The following is a 19,795-nucleotide window of genomic DNA, read 5'->3' as shown; positions in this document are numbered from 1 at the left end:
ATGAGAGAAGAGAAATTTAAAAAAGACATGAGGGACAAATTGTTTTCACTGAGGGTGGTTCACGCGTGGAATCAATTTCCTGATGAAGTGGTAGATATGGGGACAAATACAATGCTTAAAAGACATTTGCAGAAAACTGCAGGCTACAGGGATTTGGGCATCCTTTTGTATAAGGGTAAAACCAATGACTGCAGATGCTGGAAACCAAATTCTGGAGTAGAGTGGTGCTGGAAAAGCACAGCAGTTCACGCAGCATCCGAGGAGCAGTAAAATCGACGTTTCGGGCAAAAGCCCTTCATCAGGAATACAGGCAGAGTGCCTGAAGGGTGGAGAGATCTGCCTGTATTCCTGATGAAGGGCTTTTGCCTGAAACGTCGATTTTACTGCTCCTCGGATGCTGCCTGAACTGCTGTGCTTTTCCAGCACCACTAATCCAGAATCCTTTTGTATAAGTCACAAAAAGCTAGTATACATGTTCAGCGGGTAATAGAGAAGGCAAATGGAATGTTGCCCTTTATTTCAAAAGGAATGATTAGATTAGATTCCCTACAGTGTGTAAACAGGCCATTCTGCCCCACCAGTCCACACAGTAACCCACCCAGACCCATTTCCCTCTAACTAATCCACCTGCCACTATGGGCAATTTAGCATGGCCAATCCACCTGACTGGCTCATCTTTAGACTGTGGGAGGAAACTAGAGCACCTGGCAGAAACCCACACACACACGGAGAATGTGTAAACTCCACACGTCAGTTGTCTGAGGCTGGATTCAAACCCAGGTCCCTGGCACTGTGAGACTGCAGTGCTAACCACTGAGCCACCATGCCACCCTATAAATGGAGCATCAAAATAGGGAGATCTCACTAAAACTGTACAAAGTGATAGTCAAGACTACAGATGGAATACCATGAACAGTTTTGGCTCCCTTCAATTCCATTGAAAGATATACTGGCATTGGAAGCAGTCCAAAGAAGGCTGACACCAGGTATGGAGGAACTATCTTATCAGGAGAGGTTGAGTAGATCGGGCCTGTGCTCATTGATGTTCAGAAGAATGAAAGAACACCTTATTGCATCATACAAGATGTTTAGGGGAGATGTGGCAAGGTTATTGCCCTTTTGAAAGAGTCTGGGACCAGAGAACATAATGTCAAAATAAGGGGTCACTCATTTAAGACAGAGATGAGGAGGAATTTCTACTCTCAGAGGACAGTGAATTGGTATGACAGAGGTCCGTAGAGGTTGGATTGATAAGCTTATTCAGTGAGATTTTTAAACTGTAAGGGAATCAAGGGTATGAGAAAAAGGCAGATAAGTGGAGTTGAGGATTATCAGATCAGCTGTGACCTTATTTAATGGTGGAGCAGACATGATGGGCAGGATGGCCTCCTGCTGCTGCTATTTCTTATACCTCGTCCTGCTCTTCTTCAAAATATCGCTGTAGGATCGTTGAGATCTACCAGAGAAGTCAACTCCAGAAGTTTAACATCCCAAAGAGGCAGCACCCTCTCCAGTGTCTACGCCTGTGGTCAGATGTTCTTAGGGAGAAGGCAGTAATGGTCCACTAACACTCTCATCGTATTTAAAGAGAGAGATGGGCATGATGAGGGGTGCAGTGCAATATCTCCCCCTCCAACTCAATGCTGTCCCCCTCTCTCTACCTTTCCCTCACTTTTGGGGTCATTGCGCTGCCTCTGACTGGCTTTGGATGAACATGGATAATTGATTCAGAAATACAAGTGATACAGTCATCGAGTAATACAGCATGGAAACAGACCCTTCGGTCCAACTCATCCATGCTGACCAGGTTTCCCAAACTAAACTAGTCCCATTTGTGTGTATTTGGCCCATATCCCTCTAAACCTTTCCTATTCATGCACATGTCCAAATGCCTTTTAATTGTCCTGACTGTGCCCGCATCTACCACTTCCTTTGGCAGTTAATTCCATAAATTCACCACCCTCGTCATAGAGATGTACAGCACGGAAACAAACTCTTCAGTCAAACACGTCTGTGCTGACTAGATATCCTAATCTAATCTAGTCCTATTTGGCCCATATCCACCTCAACCTTTCCTATTCATGGACCCATCCAGATGTCTCTTAAATGTTGTAATTGTATCAGGCTCACTAATTCCTCAAGCAGCTCATACCATACACACACCACCCTCTGTGTGAAAATGTTAGTCCTTAGATCCTTTGTAAATCTTTCCCCTCTCACCCTATGCCCTGCAGTTTTGGACTCCCCCACCCCAGGGGTATCCTATCCATACCCTTCATGATTTCATAAAACTCTGTAAGGTCACCCCTCAGCCTCTGACGCTCCAGGAAAATACCCCCAGTCTACTCAGCCTCTCTGAATAGCTCAAACCCTCGAATCTTGGCAACATCCTTGTAAAATAGTGGTAGAGGATAAAGGAAAACTAACACAAGTGACTTGGTGGTGGAGCAGAATCTATTCAATGATGCTTAAAAGCATCTCTGCCACAACCACCTGATGAAGGAGCAGCGCTCTGAAAGCTAGTGCTTCCAAATAAACCTGTTTGACTATAACCTGGTGTTGTGTGATTTTTATCTCTGAATATAAACATTAAAAAAAGACAGTACTGTATTGCCAACAGTGTTGCACCACCAGAGCCAGGCTAGAATTCCTCAGGTCTGTGGAGTGGTCCTTATGTTCTTGTAGAAATTTAAAACTTGAAAAATCTCAGCACTTTCTTGCGACATTGCTCCATCTGATTGACGGAATAGGGTGGAATCTGATCTAGGGAGTAGGAGCAGGAAATAGGACCTCACAGGAAGTGTTTGCAACCCACAAAGACTTTAAAGATGTGAGCAGTAAAGTGAGCAGCGAGTTGGAGAGGCCAGGGGTTTGTTAATTTGCAGGTGGCAGGGGGTTGGTGCACAGAATGATCCCGGTTGCTGGAAAACGCCTATTGAAAGGTGAGTGATTGTAGCTCGTCCTGTATAACCAGCATTACTCATAGACTGTCTCCTGAGACAGAGAGAGGGGAGCGGTGTCCACTTGGAGCGTGGGGCCGGCGACAGGAGCCTGAACCCGGGCACACTGAGCAGATTGTGTCGGGAGCTGCTGCTGCCGGATGGAGCCAGGGGCAATGACCCGGCCCGATCTAAGGAGACTTTTCTCGGCGTGTGACCTGAACCGCTCGGGGCTGATCGAGTTTGAGGATTTCTCCGGCGTTTGCCGGGAGCTGGGGCTGTCCCGTTCGCAGATTGAGCCCCTCTTCCAGAAGCTGGACGTGGACAGTGACGGCTCCATCAACTTCAGCGACTTCACCGCCGGCTTCCAGGAGGTCTCCGCCGTCCTCGACCTCTCCTCCATCAGCTCCGAGGGAAACCAGAGACTGGCCCGGGACGAGTTTGAGGATCGCTTCGGGGCTGGGCTGCACTATCTCCGCAGGTACATCACAAAGCTCTTCACTCACCCCCTCACCCTCACCCCCTCACCCTCACCCCCCTCAGTCCCCTCACCCTCACCCCCAACCCCTCACTCTCACCCCCAACCCCTCACCCTCACCCCCCCTCACCCTCACCCTCACCCCCTCACCTTCACCCCCCTCACATCCTCACACCTGTCACCCCCCCCAACCGTCAACCCCCACCGTCACCCCCCTCACCCTCACCCCCTCACCCTCACCCCCTCACCCTCACCCTCCTCACCCTCCTCACCCTCCTCACCCTCACCCCTTCACCCTCACCCCTTCACCCTCACCCCTTCACCCTCACCCCTTCACACTCACCCCTTCACCCTCACCCCTTCACCCTCACCCCTTCACACTCACCCTCACCCTCCTCACCCCCTCACCCCCACATCCTCACCCTCAACCCCCCACCCCCTCACCCTCAACCCTCACCCCCCTCACCCTCACCCCCCCTCACCCTCACCCCCCTCACATCCTCACACCTGTCCCCCCCGACTGTCCCCCCCCACTGTCCCCCCCCCACTGTCTCCCCCCCCCACTGTCTCCCCCCCCCACTGTCTCCCCCCCCCACTGTCTCCCCCCCCCACTGTCTCCCCCCCCACTGTCTCCCCCCCCACTGTCTCCCCCCCCACTGTCCCCCCCCCACTGTCCCTCCCCCCACTGCCCCCCCCCCACCGTCACCCCCCCCACCGTCACCCCCCCCACCGTCACCCCCCCCCACCGTCACCCCCCCCCCCCACCGTCACCCCCCCCGTCACCCCCCCCCCCACCGTCACCCCCCCCCCACCGTCACCCCCCCCCACCGTCACCCCCCCACCGTCACCCCTCACCTTACCCCCCCTCCCCCTCCCCCTCACCCTCCTCCCCCTCACCCTCCTCCCCCTCACCCTCCTCCCCCTCACCCTCCTCCCCTCACCCTCCTCCCCCTCACCCTCACTCCCCTCACCCTCACTCCCCTCACCCTCACTCCCCTCACCCTCACCCCCCACACCCCCATCTCCTCCCCCCACACTCCTCCCACACCCTCACCCCCTCACCCCCCTCCCCCTCACCCCCCTCACCCCCTCACCCCCCTCACCCCCCTCACCCTCACCTTCACCCCCTCACTTTCACCCCCTCACCCTCACCCCCCTCACCTTCACCCCCACCCTGTGCCACTCCCCTCACCCCTCCCACCCCCACTCCCCTCACCCCTCCCACCCCCCCTCCCCACTCCCCCCTCCCCTCTCACCCCTCACTCCCCCCCTCACCCCTCACTCCCCCCCTCACCCCTCACTCCCCTCACCCTTCATCAGGTGGTAGTGGAGGGCTCAATCCTAACACACAGAATCTCACTTTTTAGATTAGAATCAATCTAAACATCATGGCATAGACAGAGAACACAGGGGGCCAACACCTTCAACATATTGTCTAGCTATCACCATTGTTAACAGCTAACCCGAGAATGCAACTTTTTAATTTTAATAAAGGTTTTGTGATTTACACATGAAAGAAGTGAAACTATCACTGTATTCTAACAGATGAAAGGCTTAACGACAATCAATTTTTCAATGTATAATTTCAGTTACTTCACACTGTAAATTTTTGCTATAAATTCTGTTAGGATTGAGCCCTCCACTACTACCTGATGAAGGAGTGTCGCTCCGAAACCTAGTGTGCTTCCAATTAAACCTGTTGGACTATAACTTGGTGTTGTGTGATTTTTAACTTTGTACACCCCAGTCCAACATCGGCATTTCCGAATCAGAGAAATTAAACATCTTCAATAATACATTCTGATACTCCCAGCTGATCATATTGTAGATTCCCCAGGAAGATTCATTTTGAGAATTAGATACAGCTGTCAATTAAAAGGTACATTCTGCTCTTATATTACCTCTGGCCTTAAAGTTGCTTAAATGGAAAAATTAGTGTTGTGGATAGTGTGTTTATAAAGTGGGAGTAGAAATCATAGCTAAAATCTTTCCCAATTTTTTTCAGTCAGAATTCCAGTTCTAATTCATGAACAGTCCGCCACCAACATGCAACCTTAAATCATTGTGCTAAAAAGAGTTAATCTTGTTTCTCACAAGTTAACTTCGTCATGTCTTGCAGAGGAATATTGTTACCATGTAATCTGTCTCTTGACAGAAACACCTTTCAGTCCACTCCCCTTCACCGAAAGGGTTTTGAATCTTTGTAATCCTCTGCCTGCAAGGATTGTGAATGATTTATTGCTGAACATATTTAGGGCTGGGATAGACAGTTTTTTGTTTTCTTTGGCAATTGAGGGATTTGGAGAATGGGCAGGAATGTGGAATTGAAGCTCAAGATCAGCTCTGTTGTACCAAATGGTAGAATAGGCTTGAGTCTACTCCTGTTTCATCTGATCGTGTGTTCCCATCACAAAAGCTAGATTCCCTGTTTCTTAGCCATCCTGGACATCCCCAAATTGCATATCTGATGAAGCCTGTCAAACACTGGCAATCCCAAGATCACACAAGACAAACAAATCTCCGATGGGAAATGAAAGGTGGTCCACTGGGCTTACCCCCACCCTCCTGATTCTTGTAGTAACACGTCCAGGCACTTCCCAAACCCCACAAAGCATGTAACCTCTTGTGAGAGGTGAAAATAAACAGGATTGAGAAAGGGGCACACTCATGGTTTCCTTGTCTAGTTTAATCTGTTGGGATCAAACCAAGTGAAACCAGATGATGAACGGAATTTAACTTGAAGAATACTCTAACTTTTGTCTAATGAAGAAAGTAATTATACAGATTCTTACAATTAGATTGTTGGTTAATAAACTATTGCGAGGATCTTGTGGTGCAATGCAATGCTAGAACTGGGTTCAAGTCCCACCTGCTCCAGAGGTGTATCATAACATCTCTGAGCAGGTTGATTTTTAAAAAAAGACTGAATTTTTGTAGAAGAGTTTGCTAAATATTTCTGTAGTTACATCAAATATTTTAACAAACTGCGCAGTGGATGGTTAATTGTACATTTTAAATACAGTCTTAAATACAAGCTTAGGGTACAAACAGCACTGCTATCCACAAACACGGATTAAATTGCCTTTCATCACTACTCGGGGTTTTAAGGATTTTGCACTTTGTACATAGATACAAAGTACGTTTGATAACATTATCCAACTTCTGCTGTACCAAACAAATAATGAATTCAGTTGAGAAAACAAACGGTAGGAGAACAGGAAATCTCATCCTTTCATTCACTGTCTTAATTTAGAAAACTTTTACCAACCCTGGTAGATGATGTGAACTCCTCTGGCTCAGAGCTCCGGGTGTAGTGAATATCAGATAATTGGACAGGCTCCTTTGCAAACATGCCTTGCAATCCATATATTTTTCTTTGCCTGATACTAGCTGCGTTCTGCGTGCCAACACAGATAATCTCCGCTACAATAGACTGAAGCAGCCCAGTTTAACAGCCTGCAGTAAAATCCCCACAGTGTGAAAGCAGGCCATTCAGCCCATCTGGTCCACACCAACCCTCCAAAGAGCATCCTACCCAGACCCACCCTATACCTGTAATCCTGCATTTTCCATGCCTAACCCACCTCACCTGCATACTATGGGCAATGTAGCATGGCCAATCTACCTAGCCTGCACATCTTTGGATTGTGGGAGGAAACCAGAGCACCCAGATGAAACTCATGTCGACACAGGGAGAACATGCAAACTCCACATGGACAGTCACCTGAGGGTGGAATAGAACCCAAGTGCCTGGTGCTGCCCCTTTGAAAGAGTCAACACTGAAAACCACGTTTTCTCTTGATGTTAATGAGCAGCGCCCATCAAAATCAGACAGATAGATAGAAAATCAAGTATCTGATCTGAAGATCATGTGGTATTAAGCAAGGATCCCATGGTTATGCAAGTAGTGCAAGGGCAAGCAAGCTCCCTTTCAACATTCTGTATCATTTGAAAGTACTTCATTCAGCTACTGGCAGTGAGGCTTTGTACTTTGTATGCTCTTGACTGGTATGAAAGTCCCACTTAGAACCTCACTATCTGGGTATCTATCTGACCGTAAAAGATTGAGCTTAGACTCAGCTCTCACGCGTGAGGCCGGATTGCTGCAATGTTGAGTAAACCTGTCATTTACTATTGACATTGCAGGATAATTTTCTCAAATCTTTCCAGACCACCACAGTCATAAATGAAGGATGTGCGAATCCTCAGGATGTTTTTATAAGAGTTCAGAAGAATGAAAGGGATCTCACTGAAATACACAAAATACTGTCAGGGCTAGACAGGCTGGATGTAGGAATGGTGTGTACCCTGGCTGGAGGATGTAATGCCCTGTATAACTGAAGCATAACATCCTCACTTTCATGTTCACTTCTGTTGTAATAAAGGCCAGTATTCAATGAGCCTTCTTAAACACTCACTGTAGCTGCATACTAATGTTTTGTGACTTGTGCACAGAACATAATGATTCTGGGCGGCACGGTGGCACAGTGGTTAGCACTGTTGCCTCACAGCGCCAGAGACCTGGATTCAATTCCCGCCTCAGGCGACTGTGTGGAGTTTGCACGTTCTCCCTGTGTCTGCGTGGGTTTCCTCCGGGTGCTCCGGTTTCCTCCCACAGTCCAAAGATGTGCAGGTCAGGTGAATCGGCCATGCTAAATTGCCCGTAGTGTTAGGTATAGGGGTAAATGTAGGGGTATGGGTGGGTTGCGCTTCGGCGGGTCGGTGTGGACTTGTTGGGCCGAAGGGCCTGTTTCCACACTGTAATATAATCTAATCTAAAATCTAATCTTCTGAAATGTATAATTTTACAGTCATTTTCCACTTTTCTTATTTTGTTTGAGCTAGCTTAAGATAAAATTTTCATAAGAAGCGGCGACTTGCATTAATGTAACATCTTTCATGACCTCCAGACATTATAAAGTACCTTCCAGCCAATGAATTACAGCAAACCTTCTGGAACCTGAGGGACCAGAAGTGTACCAGTTGATCAAATATTCTGGTTGATCAAGAGATCTACTTAATCAATGGAAAACACACGCTAAGTAATAGAAATGCCATGTGGAATCTCGCGGAAAGCAGGAGGAGGATTGGCTCTGTCGATTGTTGATTTGGCAAGCCAGCACAGACTGGATGGCCCAACTCGTTTCCTTGTGCACTGTAAGGGTTATGTGATTAACTGTGTCATCTCAGCCCTCAGTTCTCATGGGGTTGGATATACAGGGCGATATACAGGGGGATATACAGAGGGATATCTTGATGTATTCGATGCGTTTGCTGGGATGCTGAAAATCGAATTGAAGTCTTCCTTTTGCTTGTTGTGACTGCTTTGCTTCCTCCATTACTGAGCGGTGGGAGATGGCAAGTTGTGTAAATGGCATGTTTCTGTATCATGTGAATGCATCAACAGCCATTTTTGTGAGTACTCTTGTTTGTGGTTAATGAAAATGTAGCAGCTACTCTGAACCATCAGCACCCTTTCATATTCACTGAAAGGGCATATATAGCCTGACTTCAGAAAGAGATGGTGCTTAGTCCAGTCCAGTGCCCCTAAAGTATACTCCCTTGAGGCTTTTAAGAGGGCATTGAATAGATTTTTGGATAGTAATGATGTGCAGGATGTGGGCAAAAGTCAGAGGTTGGTACTGGACAATAGAATGGTAAAGGCACAATGGGCCGCATGGCCTCTTTTTGCACTGTAATATTTCTGTGATTCTGAAGAGGTTATGATCTCAGGATACAGGATACGCCATTTAGAACTGAGATGAGTTTTTTTTTCATTCAGAGGGTGATGAACCTGTGGAATTCTCTACCACGTAAGCCAAGTCACTGGATATATTTAAGAAGGAAATCACTTTCTAGAAACCAAAGTCATTAAGGATATGGGAGAGACAGTGGAGTATGGTGTTGAGATACAGGGTCAGCCGTGATCACAGTGAATGATGGAGTAAGCATGATGAGCCATGTGGCCTAGTTCTACTCCTTTTTCTATGTTTCCTCTGGCATCGAAACTGCATTGTAAAAACACCTTCATACATAAAGAGTTGTGATTAGCTCTAAAGGCTATTCATTACTTGATAATTTGACTGATGCCATTCCAATATGGGAACACAATTCGGCCTCATATGGTTTAGTGTTTGGTTCGTATTTTAACCTTCCAAATCCTCAGCTTAACAACTGCAGGGTTGTGAGGAAGAGATCAAGGGTGTGGGACCCACATTCTCTCTAATTTTTCTCTTCAATGTTTGCTGTCTGCTTATTGACAGTGTGGAACATTCTGGAATAGTGCAAGAGGGAACTTGAAGTGGGATAATTGTGTCACTGGTTTCAAGGAACTAGTACAGGCACAATGGATCAAATGGCCTCCTATCTTGGCTATAAGATTAAATAAACAATAGTTTGTAGAGCACTGAATGGAATTTGTGTCATGATGGAGAATGTTTCCATCTTAAGCAGGATTCAGTCTTGTGCATGTCCTTTTTTTTTTTCTTTTCATTTCATCTCAAAAACATAGATTAAAACTTGGATTGTTGTGATTCCTTAAGGTCCTGACGGCACTAGGTAGGATAGACACTGAGAGGATATCCCCCAAGCTGGGGAATCGAGACTGAGGGAGTTGCTGGCAAAGGCAAGCATTTAGTAAGTCCACATTGTTAGCTAATTGAGAAAAACAGGTTTAATTGCTTAAAGGGTATTAATTCAAAAATTGGATTTAATTACCTTATATTCAGCATTTATATATTTTAACAGCTTGCAATAATTAATGCAATGCAGCACCTTATCTAATGTGTAACTTGCACAAGTGGTCTAAAAAGAAATCATATAGGAAGATCATAAATGTCAAATTCTCTTCCTGTTCTTTGCTGTAACTGCATTACAAGTGTACCTGTGCATGTGCGGTGGGAACACAGGAGTCATTTTTAATGTCGAGAGTGTGGTGCTGGAAAAGCACAGCAGGTCAGGCAGCATCCGCGGAGCAGGAGAATTGGCGTTTCGGGCATAAGACCTTCATCAGGAATGGTGACGGGCTAATGCCCAAAATGTTGATTTTCCTGCTCCTTGGATGCTGCCTGACCTGCTGTACTTTTCCAGCACCACACTTTTGACTCTGATCTCCATCATCTGCAGTCCTCACTTTCTCAGAGTCCTTTTTAATGTCTCACCTCCTGAGTTGGGAGCACACACAAGTTTTTTAAAAAGTTATTCACGGGATAAGGGCATCACTAGCTAAGCAAGTATTAATTGGTTAAAAGGAGAAAGTGAGGTCTGCAGATGCTGGAGATCAGAGCTGGAAATGTGTTGCTGGAAAAGCGCAGCAGGTCAGGCAGCATCCAGGGAACAGGAGAATCGACGTTTCGGGCATAAGCCTGAAGAAGGGTTTATGCCCGAAACGTCGATTCTCCTGTTCCCTGGATGTTAATTGGTTAAGAGTCAACCACATTGCTGTGGATCAGGAGTCATGTAGACCAGACCAGGTAAGGATGGCAATCCCCTTCCCTAAAGTAAATTAGTGAACCAGATGGGTTTTTCTGACAATCTGTATTGGATTAAAGGCCATCATTTAGACTCTTAATTCCAGATTATTTTTATTAAATTCAAATTCCACCATGAAGCCAGGTCCCCACAAGATTATCTGCGCCTCTGTTGATGTTGGTTGAGAGATAAATATTGACTAGGAGAACTCCTACACACTTTTTGAAAATAATGCCATGGAACCTTCTACATCCGCTCAGGAAGGCAAGTGGGGCCTAGCTTTAATAGTGCAGCACTCCCTCAGTACTGCTGCGGAGGGTCAGCCTCAATTTTGTGCTCAGCTCCTTTGGAGTGGACATAAACATAGATGTTGGTGTGGGCCATTCCGGCCATCGAGTCAGCTCTTCCATTTATAATGAACACTTGCCTGATTGAACACTTCAAAGTCCTTTACCAAAGCTATCCCTATAACTCTAAACACTATTGTTAATGAAAATTATCAACCTTTACTTGGACAGGCTGAGCTTCCTCTGAATTCCAGTTTCACCACCTTTTGAGTAAAAAGAATTTTTCTTAGTCTCCATCATCAATGGTGTCTCCCTTATTTTTACCTGGTACCCTCAGTCCTAGATTTCCCAACCAGGGGAGACATCTTACCTGCATCGACCCTGTCTGTCATAATCATAAAGTCATAGAGTCATACAGCACAGAAACAGATCCTTCAGTACAACTCGTCCATATCAAACATAATCCCAAACTAAACTGCCTGCTCCTGGCCTATATCCCTTTAAACCTTTCCTATTCATGTCCTTATCCAAATGTCTTTTAAATGTTGTAATTGTACCTGCCTCCACCACTTCCTTAGGAAGTTAATTCCACACATGAACCACTCTGTGTTTAAACAAAAATTGCCCCCATGCGTTTTTTAAATCTTTCTCCTCTCACCTTAAAAATGTACCGCCTAGTCTTGAAATGTCCCGTCCTAGGGAAAAGACAGCTCCCACTAACTCTATGTATACACCGCATGATTTTCGAAACTCCTATAAGGTCACCTGTCAACTTCCCACACTCCAGTGAAAAAAGATCCAGCCTTTCTATACAACACAAACTTTCCATACCCAGAAATATCCTGGTAAATCTCTTCTGACTGCTTTCCAGCTTAATAATATCCTTTGTATAACTGGGTGACCAGAACTGTACACAGTACTCCAGGAGAGGTCTCACCAATGTCCTGTACAACCTTAAGATGACTTCCCAACTCCTATACTCAAAGGACTGAGCAATGAAGGCAAGTGTGCTAGATGTCTTTATGTCCAAATGTCAATGAATTATGTACCTGAGCCCCTGGATCCCTCTGTTCTATAACACTACCCAAGGCCCTACCATTTATTGTATAAGTCCTGCCCCTGTTTGTTGTACCAAAATGCAATACCTCGTATTTGTCCAGATTGAATTCCATCTGCCATTTTCACACACTGATCCATTTGATCAAGATCCCTTTGCAGTCTTAGAGAACTCTCTTCTACTATGTCAACAGTTTTGGTGTTGCTGAAAACTTACTAGTTGAAACTTTATTGCTGGAACAGCACAGCAGGTCAGGCAGCATCCAGGGAACAGGAGATTCGACGTTTCGGGCACAGGCCCTTCTTCAGGAATGGTTTCCTGAAGAAGGGCCTGTGCCCGAAACGTCGAATCTCCTGTTCCCTGGATGCTGCCTGACCTGCTGTGCTGTTCCAGCAATAAAGTTTCAACTTTGATCTCCAGCATCTGCAGACCTCACTTTCTCCTTGAAAACTTACTAACCATGCCTTTTGATATTCTCATCCAAATCATGTATACAAATGACAAACTTTAAAGTGTATTGTAGATTTCGATGAGATCCCCTCTGAATCTTCAAGACTGTAGAGTCCAGGTCCAGCTTTGCTAAATTTCTCTTTGTAGGATAGTTTCGCCATCCTAGGAACAAGTCTAGTACACCTTTTGTTTTATGGTAATTATCTCTTTCTGGAAGTAAGAACGTCAAAACTGCACACTGTACTCCAGGTGTTGTCAAACCTAGTTCCGTTGTAAATGAAGCAAGATTTCACTTCTCCTACACTCCAAACCTGTTGCGATGTCGGTCCATTAGCTTTCCTAATGGCTTGCAACACCTTATGAACCCACTTTGATCCAGGGGCAATAGAGTAACCCATTGACTTTGGGCTGACACTAAAAGCCCTTTGTAATGTCACAACCCTGTGAGATCCATTTGCTGCACAATGTTTGTTTTAATGTATCAAATTACAAAGGAAGCTGAGACCTTGAAGGACAATGGGAAATAAAAGAACACAGTCATAACCATCATGGTGACTGGTCTTCCAGATCCTTTCTGGAAGAGGGAAGGGACGTTGTCACTCTCTGAACTCTGGTGCTGTCCAATCACCTGGCAGAGGTGGGGTGCTGCTTTTTGGAGTATTGGGGTCCGACAGTAGAGGACCTTGGGAGTAAATATTCTTTCTCCCTCAGTCCAACCCAAAAGGAATGCCCCTCAAGCCTGTCATTACCTCTCTGTAGCTGCCACGTTTCCAGAGGCCTTCAAAACCTGTCAAACTGGCCCCATCCAAAGCTCTGACCGTCATTGTTCTATTTAAAATACCAACCCATTTCTCTTGCCCCACCTCGGGACAACCTGCATATTGGGTTAGAGTCGGATTCTGAACTGGTTTGAGAGTTTTGTCGATTTTACTTATCCTGACCACCATCCACAGCCCCAGCATTTCACCAAAAGTAAAGCCCACTACCCACCACTATAGGAGGGTTATTTTTTCTAAATACATAGAGTGACTGAATTGAATTGAATTGAATTTATTGTCCCGTGTACCGAGGCACAGTGAAAACCTTTGTCTTGCGAGCAATACAGGCAGATCACAGAGTTAAGTCGCAAATATAAGTAAATAGCAGCTAAAACAAAAACACAGGTACAGGTGAATGTTAACAGTTTGAGAGTCTATTCAGTATTCTAACAACAGTAGGGTAGAAACTGTTTTGAAACTGGCTGGTGTGTGTGTTCAGGCTTCAGTGATGTGAAGAGACAAAATAAAAGCGTCTATGACAGGTGGCAAAGTTTTGTAGAAGAGTTTTCACCCGCTGGGGAATAGTATACAGTAGCGCCTCGACATACGAACGACCCCGTTCACGAACAAATCGGTTTACGTACAGGATTGTACGCAAAACTTTGCTTCAACGTGCGTACGAAATTCAAGGTATGAACGCAAAAAGCCCGTGTGCGACCACGTGGCTTCATTGTTCTGCTTTGCTACGCGCTTGTTGTACGCAAAAGCTCTCGGGCCCCGCGTGATCTCATTCAGTTCGTCTTTGGCGCGTGCGCTGTGAACAGCGTTCGTTGCCACGTCCAAGCATTGTTACGCCATCCGAACAATGGGAAAAATTGATTCAGTTCGCGAACTGGGTCCCGGACCGGATTAAGTTCGTAAGTCGAGGCGCTACTGTACTCAGAGCCAACTCAAAATTAAACATGCAAATGAAAATAAAATACTGCAGATCCTGGAAATCAGAAATGAAAACAGAAAGTTCTAGAGAAACCAGCAGCTCTGTGGACAGAGAGAGATAGAGTTAACAATTTGAATCAGATATGGTTCTCCAGAACGTTTTATTTCCACAGCTGAAGATGCTGCAGCTGTTTATTGGAATTTTAATAAGTCTAAACTTTTTTTGTTGACAATATATTGAATCCAATAGACAATAGGTGCGGGAGTAGGCCATTCTGCCTTGCAAACCTGCACCGTTATTCAATATGATCATGGCTGATCATCCTTAATCAGTATCCTGTTCCTGCCTTATCTCCATAACCCTTGATTCCACAATCCTTGAGAGCTCTATCCAACTCTTTCTTAAATGAATCCAGAGACTGGGTCTCCACTGCCCTCTGGGGCAGAGCCTTCCACACAGCCATCACTCTCTGGGTGAAGAAGTTTCTCCTCATCTCTGTCCTAAATGGTCTACCCCGTACTTTTAAGCTGTGTCCTCTGGTTCGGCACTCACCCTTCAGCGGAAACATGTTTCCTGCCTCCAGAGTGTCCAATCCTTTAATAATCCAGTATCATTCCTCTTCAGAACCTAAACTCCTTCAAAAACTAATCTGTTAGAAGTTAAATGTAGAGGACAGGAGATGGTGCAACAGTGGAGGCACAAGACTTGTAACCCAGTGGATTCTAATGAAGAGTAATTGGACTCGAGACATGAACTCTGCTGTCTTCCCACAGACTTGTTCAGTTTTGCTAGCTATGTTTTGGTTTCATATCTCCAGAATTCGAGAGGGACTAGATTAGGTTAGGATATCTGGTTGACATGGACGAGTTGGACCAAAGGGTCTGTTTCTGTGCTGTACATCTCTATGACTAGTGTTTCAAAATGATAGAAGTGATGTAGAGAGGCAGAGAGATGTAATGAGGGATTTATAGAGCTTGAGATGTAGACAACTGTGATGACCAGATCCCTGGCCAAGACTCCCCAAGTTATTACAGCTCTAGGTGGCTTACTCTAAGTTATCAGGTTCCTGGGTGAGGAGGGATCCTCTTGTATTTTTACCTGCCCCTGCACTTGGTTGCAACAAGATTAATGTGAAAAACCAGGTTAATGTGAAAAAGAACCTCCCTTGTGGATGCCTTTCTTCCAGAACAAATAAACATATATGTTTTTAAAAAGAGCCAGTTGAACTAGATTTTCTTGAGTTAAAAAAGGAGTGAGATTATTACTAAATGTGAGAAGGTAGAAAATCACAACCCACGTATATAATGATTAGAATGGCGAAGTGAGTCCAAGGAAAACCATAAAGGATATACATGTTGGTCTCTGGCCAATGAAGTGTCGATGGTGGAACATTAATAGGCAGGCAGTAAGTTTTGGAATTTTTTTGCTTTGCAGGTTGGTTGAAATTCTTGTGTCCTGTTTCCTTTTAACTGACTGACGTTGCTCAAAGCAATTAAGTCCTTTTTTTGTCTTATTTCCATTTGACTTGCTTGCTAGCTAGCTGGTTTGTCCAGCTCGGAGAAAGATATTCCTTTACTTGCAATGCAGAGGTGACTATTGGGTTCTTTGACTGTGGTCTTCACAGCTCACTCATGCTCAAATTAAGACTAACATATGAAATAACTCCACCGAGACTGGTATCCTGTCACCAAGTTACCCTTTATTTACATGTGGAGAATCCTTGACACTGATCCAGCTCCGGTAGAGCCAGCTCTCATAATGTCATGATGTCTGACGCTTCTCTTTATTTATTTATTCTACTTTTCAATATTTTATTAGCCAGTACAAACTACAAACAAACAGTTAACATTAACAGCTGTATACAAGAAACAGCAATTTACAGGGGGAAGGGGGCAGCAAAGCCAGACCCCAAACCCCACCGTCTCACCAGTTCCCAGGGAAACAAGATTGAACCTCCAATCCTGCTCCTGTTTATCCTTTTTTTTTCCCCAGCTCCCTTAGAGGCAGCTCTCAGAATGAGCAGAACCACTCACACTCCTATTCATTTTTTTCTTTTTACTTTTTTTCTTCTTTTTTTAAATACCCCCTCCACTGTCACCTAACTACAGTAGTGCTTATTTTTCCCCAGGACCCATGTCATGTCTACACTCCTATTTTTTTTAAAATATATTTACAAGGTGCACAAATCTTTATTCAGTTTCCACCACCAGGAAGAAAGGAAACACCCGAGTGGCCAGTGACAAGCAGTGCCCTTCACATCAAAGGGCAATGCTGTGTGATCAGTGAAGGAGAGGGTACTCCTGTTTACTTTTTATTCTCTGAGTGAACAAGATATCTCTCACTCCTGTGTTTTTTTTGTTCTTTTTTTCTTTCTTTTTTCTTTTTTTTTAATGTTTTTTTCCCCCCCATACTACCGCCTAACTGCGGTAGTGCTTATTTTTTCTCCAGCACCTATGTTGTGTGTGTGTGCAGGTGTGAGACACAATGAAAGACACAAGGTGCATGAATCTTTATTCAAATGTCCACCACCAGGAAGAAGGAAACACCCAAGTGGCCAGTGATAAGCAGTGCCCTTCACATCAAAGGGCAATACTGTGTGATCAAACAGTGAAGGAGAGGGCTCTCTGATTGGATCAGATTAACAGCCACAAAAAGGGAAACTCATATTCTGAGGTCCACCTGGCTGACCTCGTTAGTATCATAACAATATACTGTACTCCAGTGCTTCAGCCCACTACTACACATGAGCACCTCAGCTCACGCACAAAGTTTGCTGCACTACTTTTCAGAACATGGATTCAAATCCTGCAGGTGGTTGAATTTGAGTCCAATAAAAATCTAGAATTAAGAGACTAATGATGATTTGAAACCATTATCAATTGTTGGAAAAGGGGAGGCGATAGCCAATGGTATTAGTGCCTGACTGTTAAACCTGAGACCCTCAGGTCATGTTCTGTGCACGAATCCCACCATGGCAGATGGTGGAATTCAAATTCATTTTTTAAAATCTGGAATCAAGAGTCTCATGGTGACTATCAGAAACACCCATCTGGTCCACTAATGACCTTTAGGGAAGGAAACAGCCATCTTTACAAGACCTGCTGAGATATTCCAGCAATTTCTGGTTTAGTGCTATCCTTACCTGGTCACACCTGCAGCAATATAGTTGAGTCTTAACTGCCCTCTGGGCAATTTGAGATGGACTGGTCCAGGCAGAGATGCCAACATCCTGTGAATGAATTTTAAAAAAAATCTTCTATTAGCATACACAAACCAGAACTGGCTTTTAACCTTTTTTTGTATTCTTGAAAGTGGGCGGCACGGTGGCTCAGTGGTTAGCACTGCTGCCTCACAGCGGCAGGGACCCAGGTTCAATTCCAGCCTTGGGTGACTGTCTGTGTGGAGTTTGCACATTCTCCCCGTGTCTGTGTGGGTTTCCTCTGGGTGCTCCGGTTTCCTCTCACAGTCCAAACATGTGCAGGTTAGGTGAATTGGCCGTGCTAAATTGCCCGTAGTGTTAGGTGGATTGGTCAGGGGTGAATGTAGGGGAATGGGTCTGGGTGGGTTTCTCCTCGGAGGGTCAGTGTGGACTGGTTGGGCCAAAGGGCCTGTTTCCACACTGTAGCGAATCTAATCTAAACAGGAAGACACAAACACGTCTCTTAGCCAGACTGCTGGCTTTTTCCTGTTGAGGTCGGAGATAACGCCCAGAGGATTACAGTTCACTTTGTAATGAACTTTCTCCCTTCTTAGTCTATCCCTTTGAAGTTTCCTCGAGACCTTGTCAGTTGTGACGTTGAGGCCTATTTCTCCAGATAGATGTAAATTTAAAATCTGCAGTCATTTTGGGCTGCAAGTCCTTTTTTTTTAGAAGGAAAAATGTGTTTCAGTGAAAAGGTCAACATCTACGATAATAACCTCAGGGTTCCCTCATCGCCATGACACACATGAAGGCACAGCACCAGTGTTGTCAAGGCAACATGTAGTCAGCTCAACAGTCCCTGTTGGGGATGGCATAAAACTGATTTAGCTGAAAACGTATTTCACTCTTTACCACTTTGAAAGGCATTATAAAATATTAATCTTAGTCAATGGCACAACGGTGCAGGCATTATCTTGTCCATTGATGTTTTGGCTGAGAGCTTCATCTTGGATGCTGATGTGAAATGAGGTCATAGAGTCATTAGAGATATACAACATGGAAACAAACCCGTCGGTCCAACTCGTCCATGCTGACCAGATATCCTAACCTAATCTAGTCCCATTTGCCAGCACCCGGCCCATATCCCCTTAAACCCTTCCTATTCATACATCCATCCAGATGCCTTTTAAATGCCTCTACTACTTCCTCTGGCAGCTCATTCCATACACACAGCACTCTCTGTGAAAAAGTTGTCCCTTGGATCTCTTTTAAATCTTTTCCCTCTCACCCTAAACCTACGCTCTCTAATTCTGGACTCCCCCACCCAAGGGAAAAGACCTTGTCTATTTATCCTATCTATACCCCTCCTGATTGTACAAACCTCTATAAGGTCACCCCTCAGCCTCCGACACTCCAGGGAAAATAATCCCAGCGAATTTAGTCTCTCCCTATAGCTTAAATCCTCCAATGATGGTAACATAGTTGTAAATCTTTTCTGAATCCTCTCAAGTTTCACAACATTCTTCCAATAGGAATATTCCACACAATATTCCAAAGTGGCCTAACCAATTTCCTGTACAGCCACAACATGACCTCCCAACTCCTGTACTCAATACTCTGACCAATAAAGGAAAGCATACCAAACACCTTCTTCACTATCCTATCTTCCTGCGACTCTACTTTTAAGGAGCTATGAACCTGCACTCCAAGGTCTCTTTGTTCAGCAACACTCCCTAGGACCCTACCATTAAGTGTATAAGTCCTGGTCTGATTTGTTTTTCCAAAATGCAGCACCTCACATTTATCTGAATTAAACTCCAGCTGCGACTCCTCAGCTCATTGGTATGGGATCCCCCAGTCCTTCTACACAATACCTGATTTCAGTTCCATTGTCTGAGGAGAGATGGGTGGAATGGTGGAAGGTTTCGTGAAGCAAGCCCGGTGTTTAGGTCCTGGAGACCTGTTGGCACAGCTGCCAATGGCTGACCGATTTACAAAGTGGCCTTCCTTGTGCAAACTCTTACTCATCAGGCAGTACAGTCAAAAAAGCACAGGCAAATTCCAGGATTTCATTTGATTTGATTTGATTTATTAATGTCACATGTACCTAGCTACGGTAAAAAGTTTTGTGTGCAGTACAAACAGACCATACTATACAAAGTTCATAAGGGTAATAGAATAGAGGGAGGAGTACAATGTTACGGCTGCAGAGAACTTGCATAGAGAGCGAGATGACCATTAAATTTAACAGTTGAGAGGTCCATTCAGAGGTCGAAT

General features: G+C 45.1%; 1 protein-coding gene across 2 annotated transcripts in view; it reads left to right on the top strand.

The window, feature by feature from the left end:
* The first annotated feature begins 2,845 nt into the window (after positions 1 to 2,845).
* The window catches only part of rasef2 (RAS and EF-hand domain containing 2), an 82,555-nt gene continuing 65,605 nt past the window's right edge, over positions 2,846 to 19,795 (top strand). The window contains exon 1 of one of the 2 annotated variants that reach the window (XR_015753736.1): positions 2,846 to 3,420. Coding sequence is in view for 1 of the 2 variants with exons in the window: in XM_043677575.2 (XP_043533510.1) it covers positions 3,101 to 3,420 (320 nt within the window). In the remaining variant the exon portion in view is untranslated. The remainder of the gene's footprint in view (positions 3,421 to 19,795) is intronic. The other variant, XM_043677575.2, reaches the window with a different exon arrangement.

The sequence above is a fragment of the Chiloscyllium plagiosum genome, unplaced genomic scaffold (genome assembly GCF_037043375.1).
Source record: "Chiloscyllium plagiosum isolate Xiang-an unplaced genomic scaffold, Cpla_swu_hap1 HiC_scaffold_39, whole genome shotgun sequence".
Lineage (NCBI taxonomy): Eukaryota > Metazoa > Chordata > Chondrichthyes > Orectolobiformes > Hemiscylliidae > Chiloscyllium > Chiloscyllium plagiosum.
The sequence above is the reverse complement of the archived record's forward strand: the minus strand, read 5'-3'. Positions and strand labels throughout refer to the sequence as shown.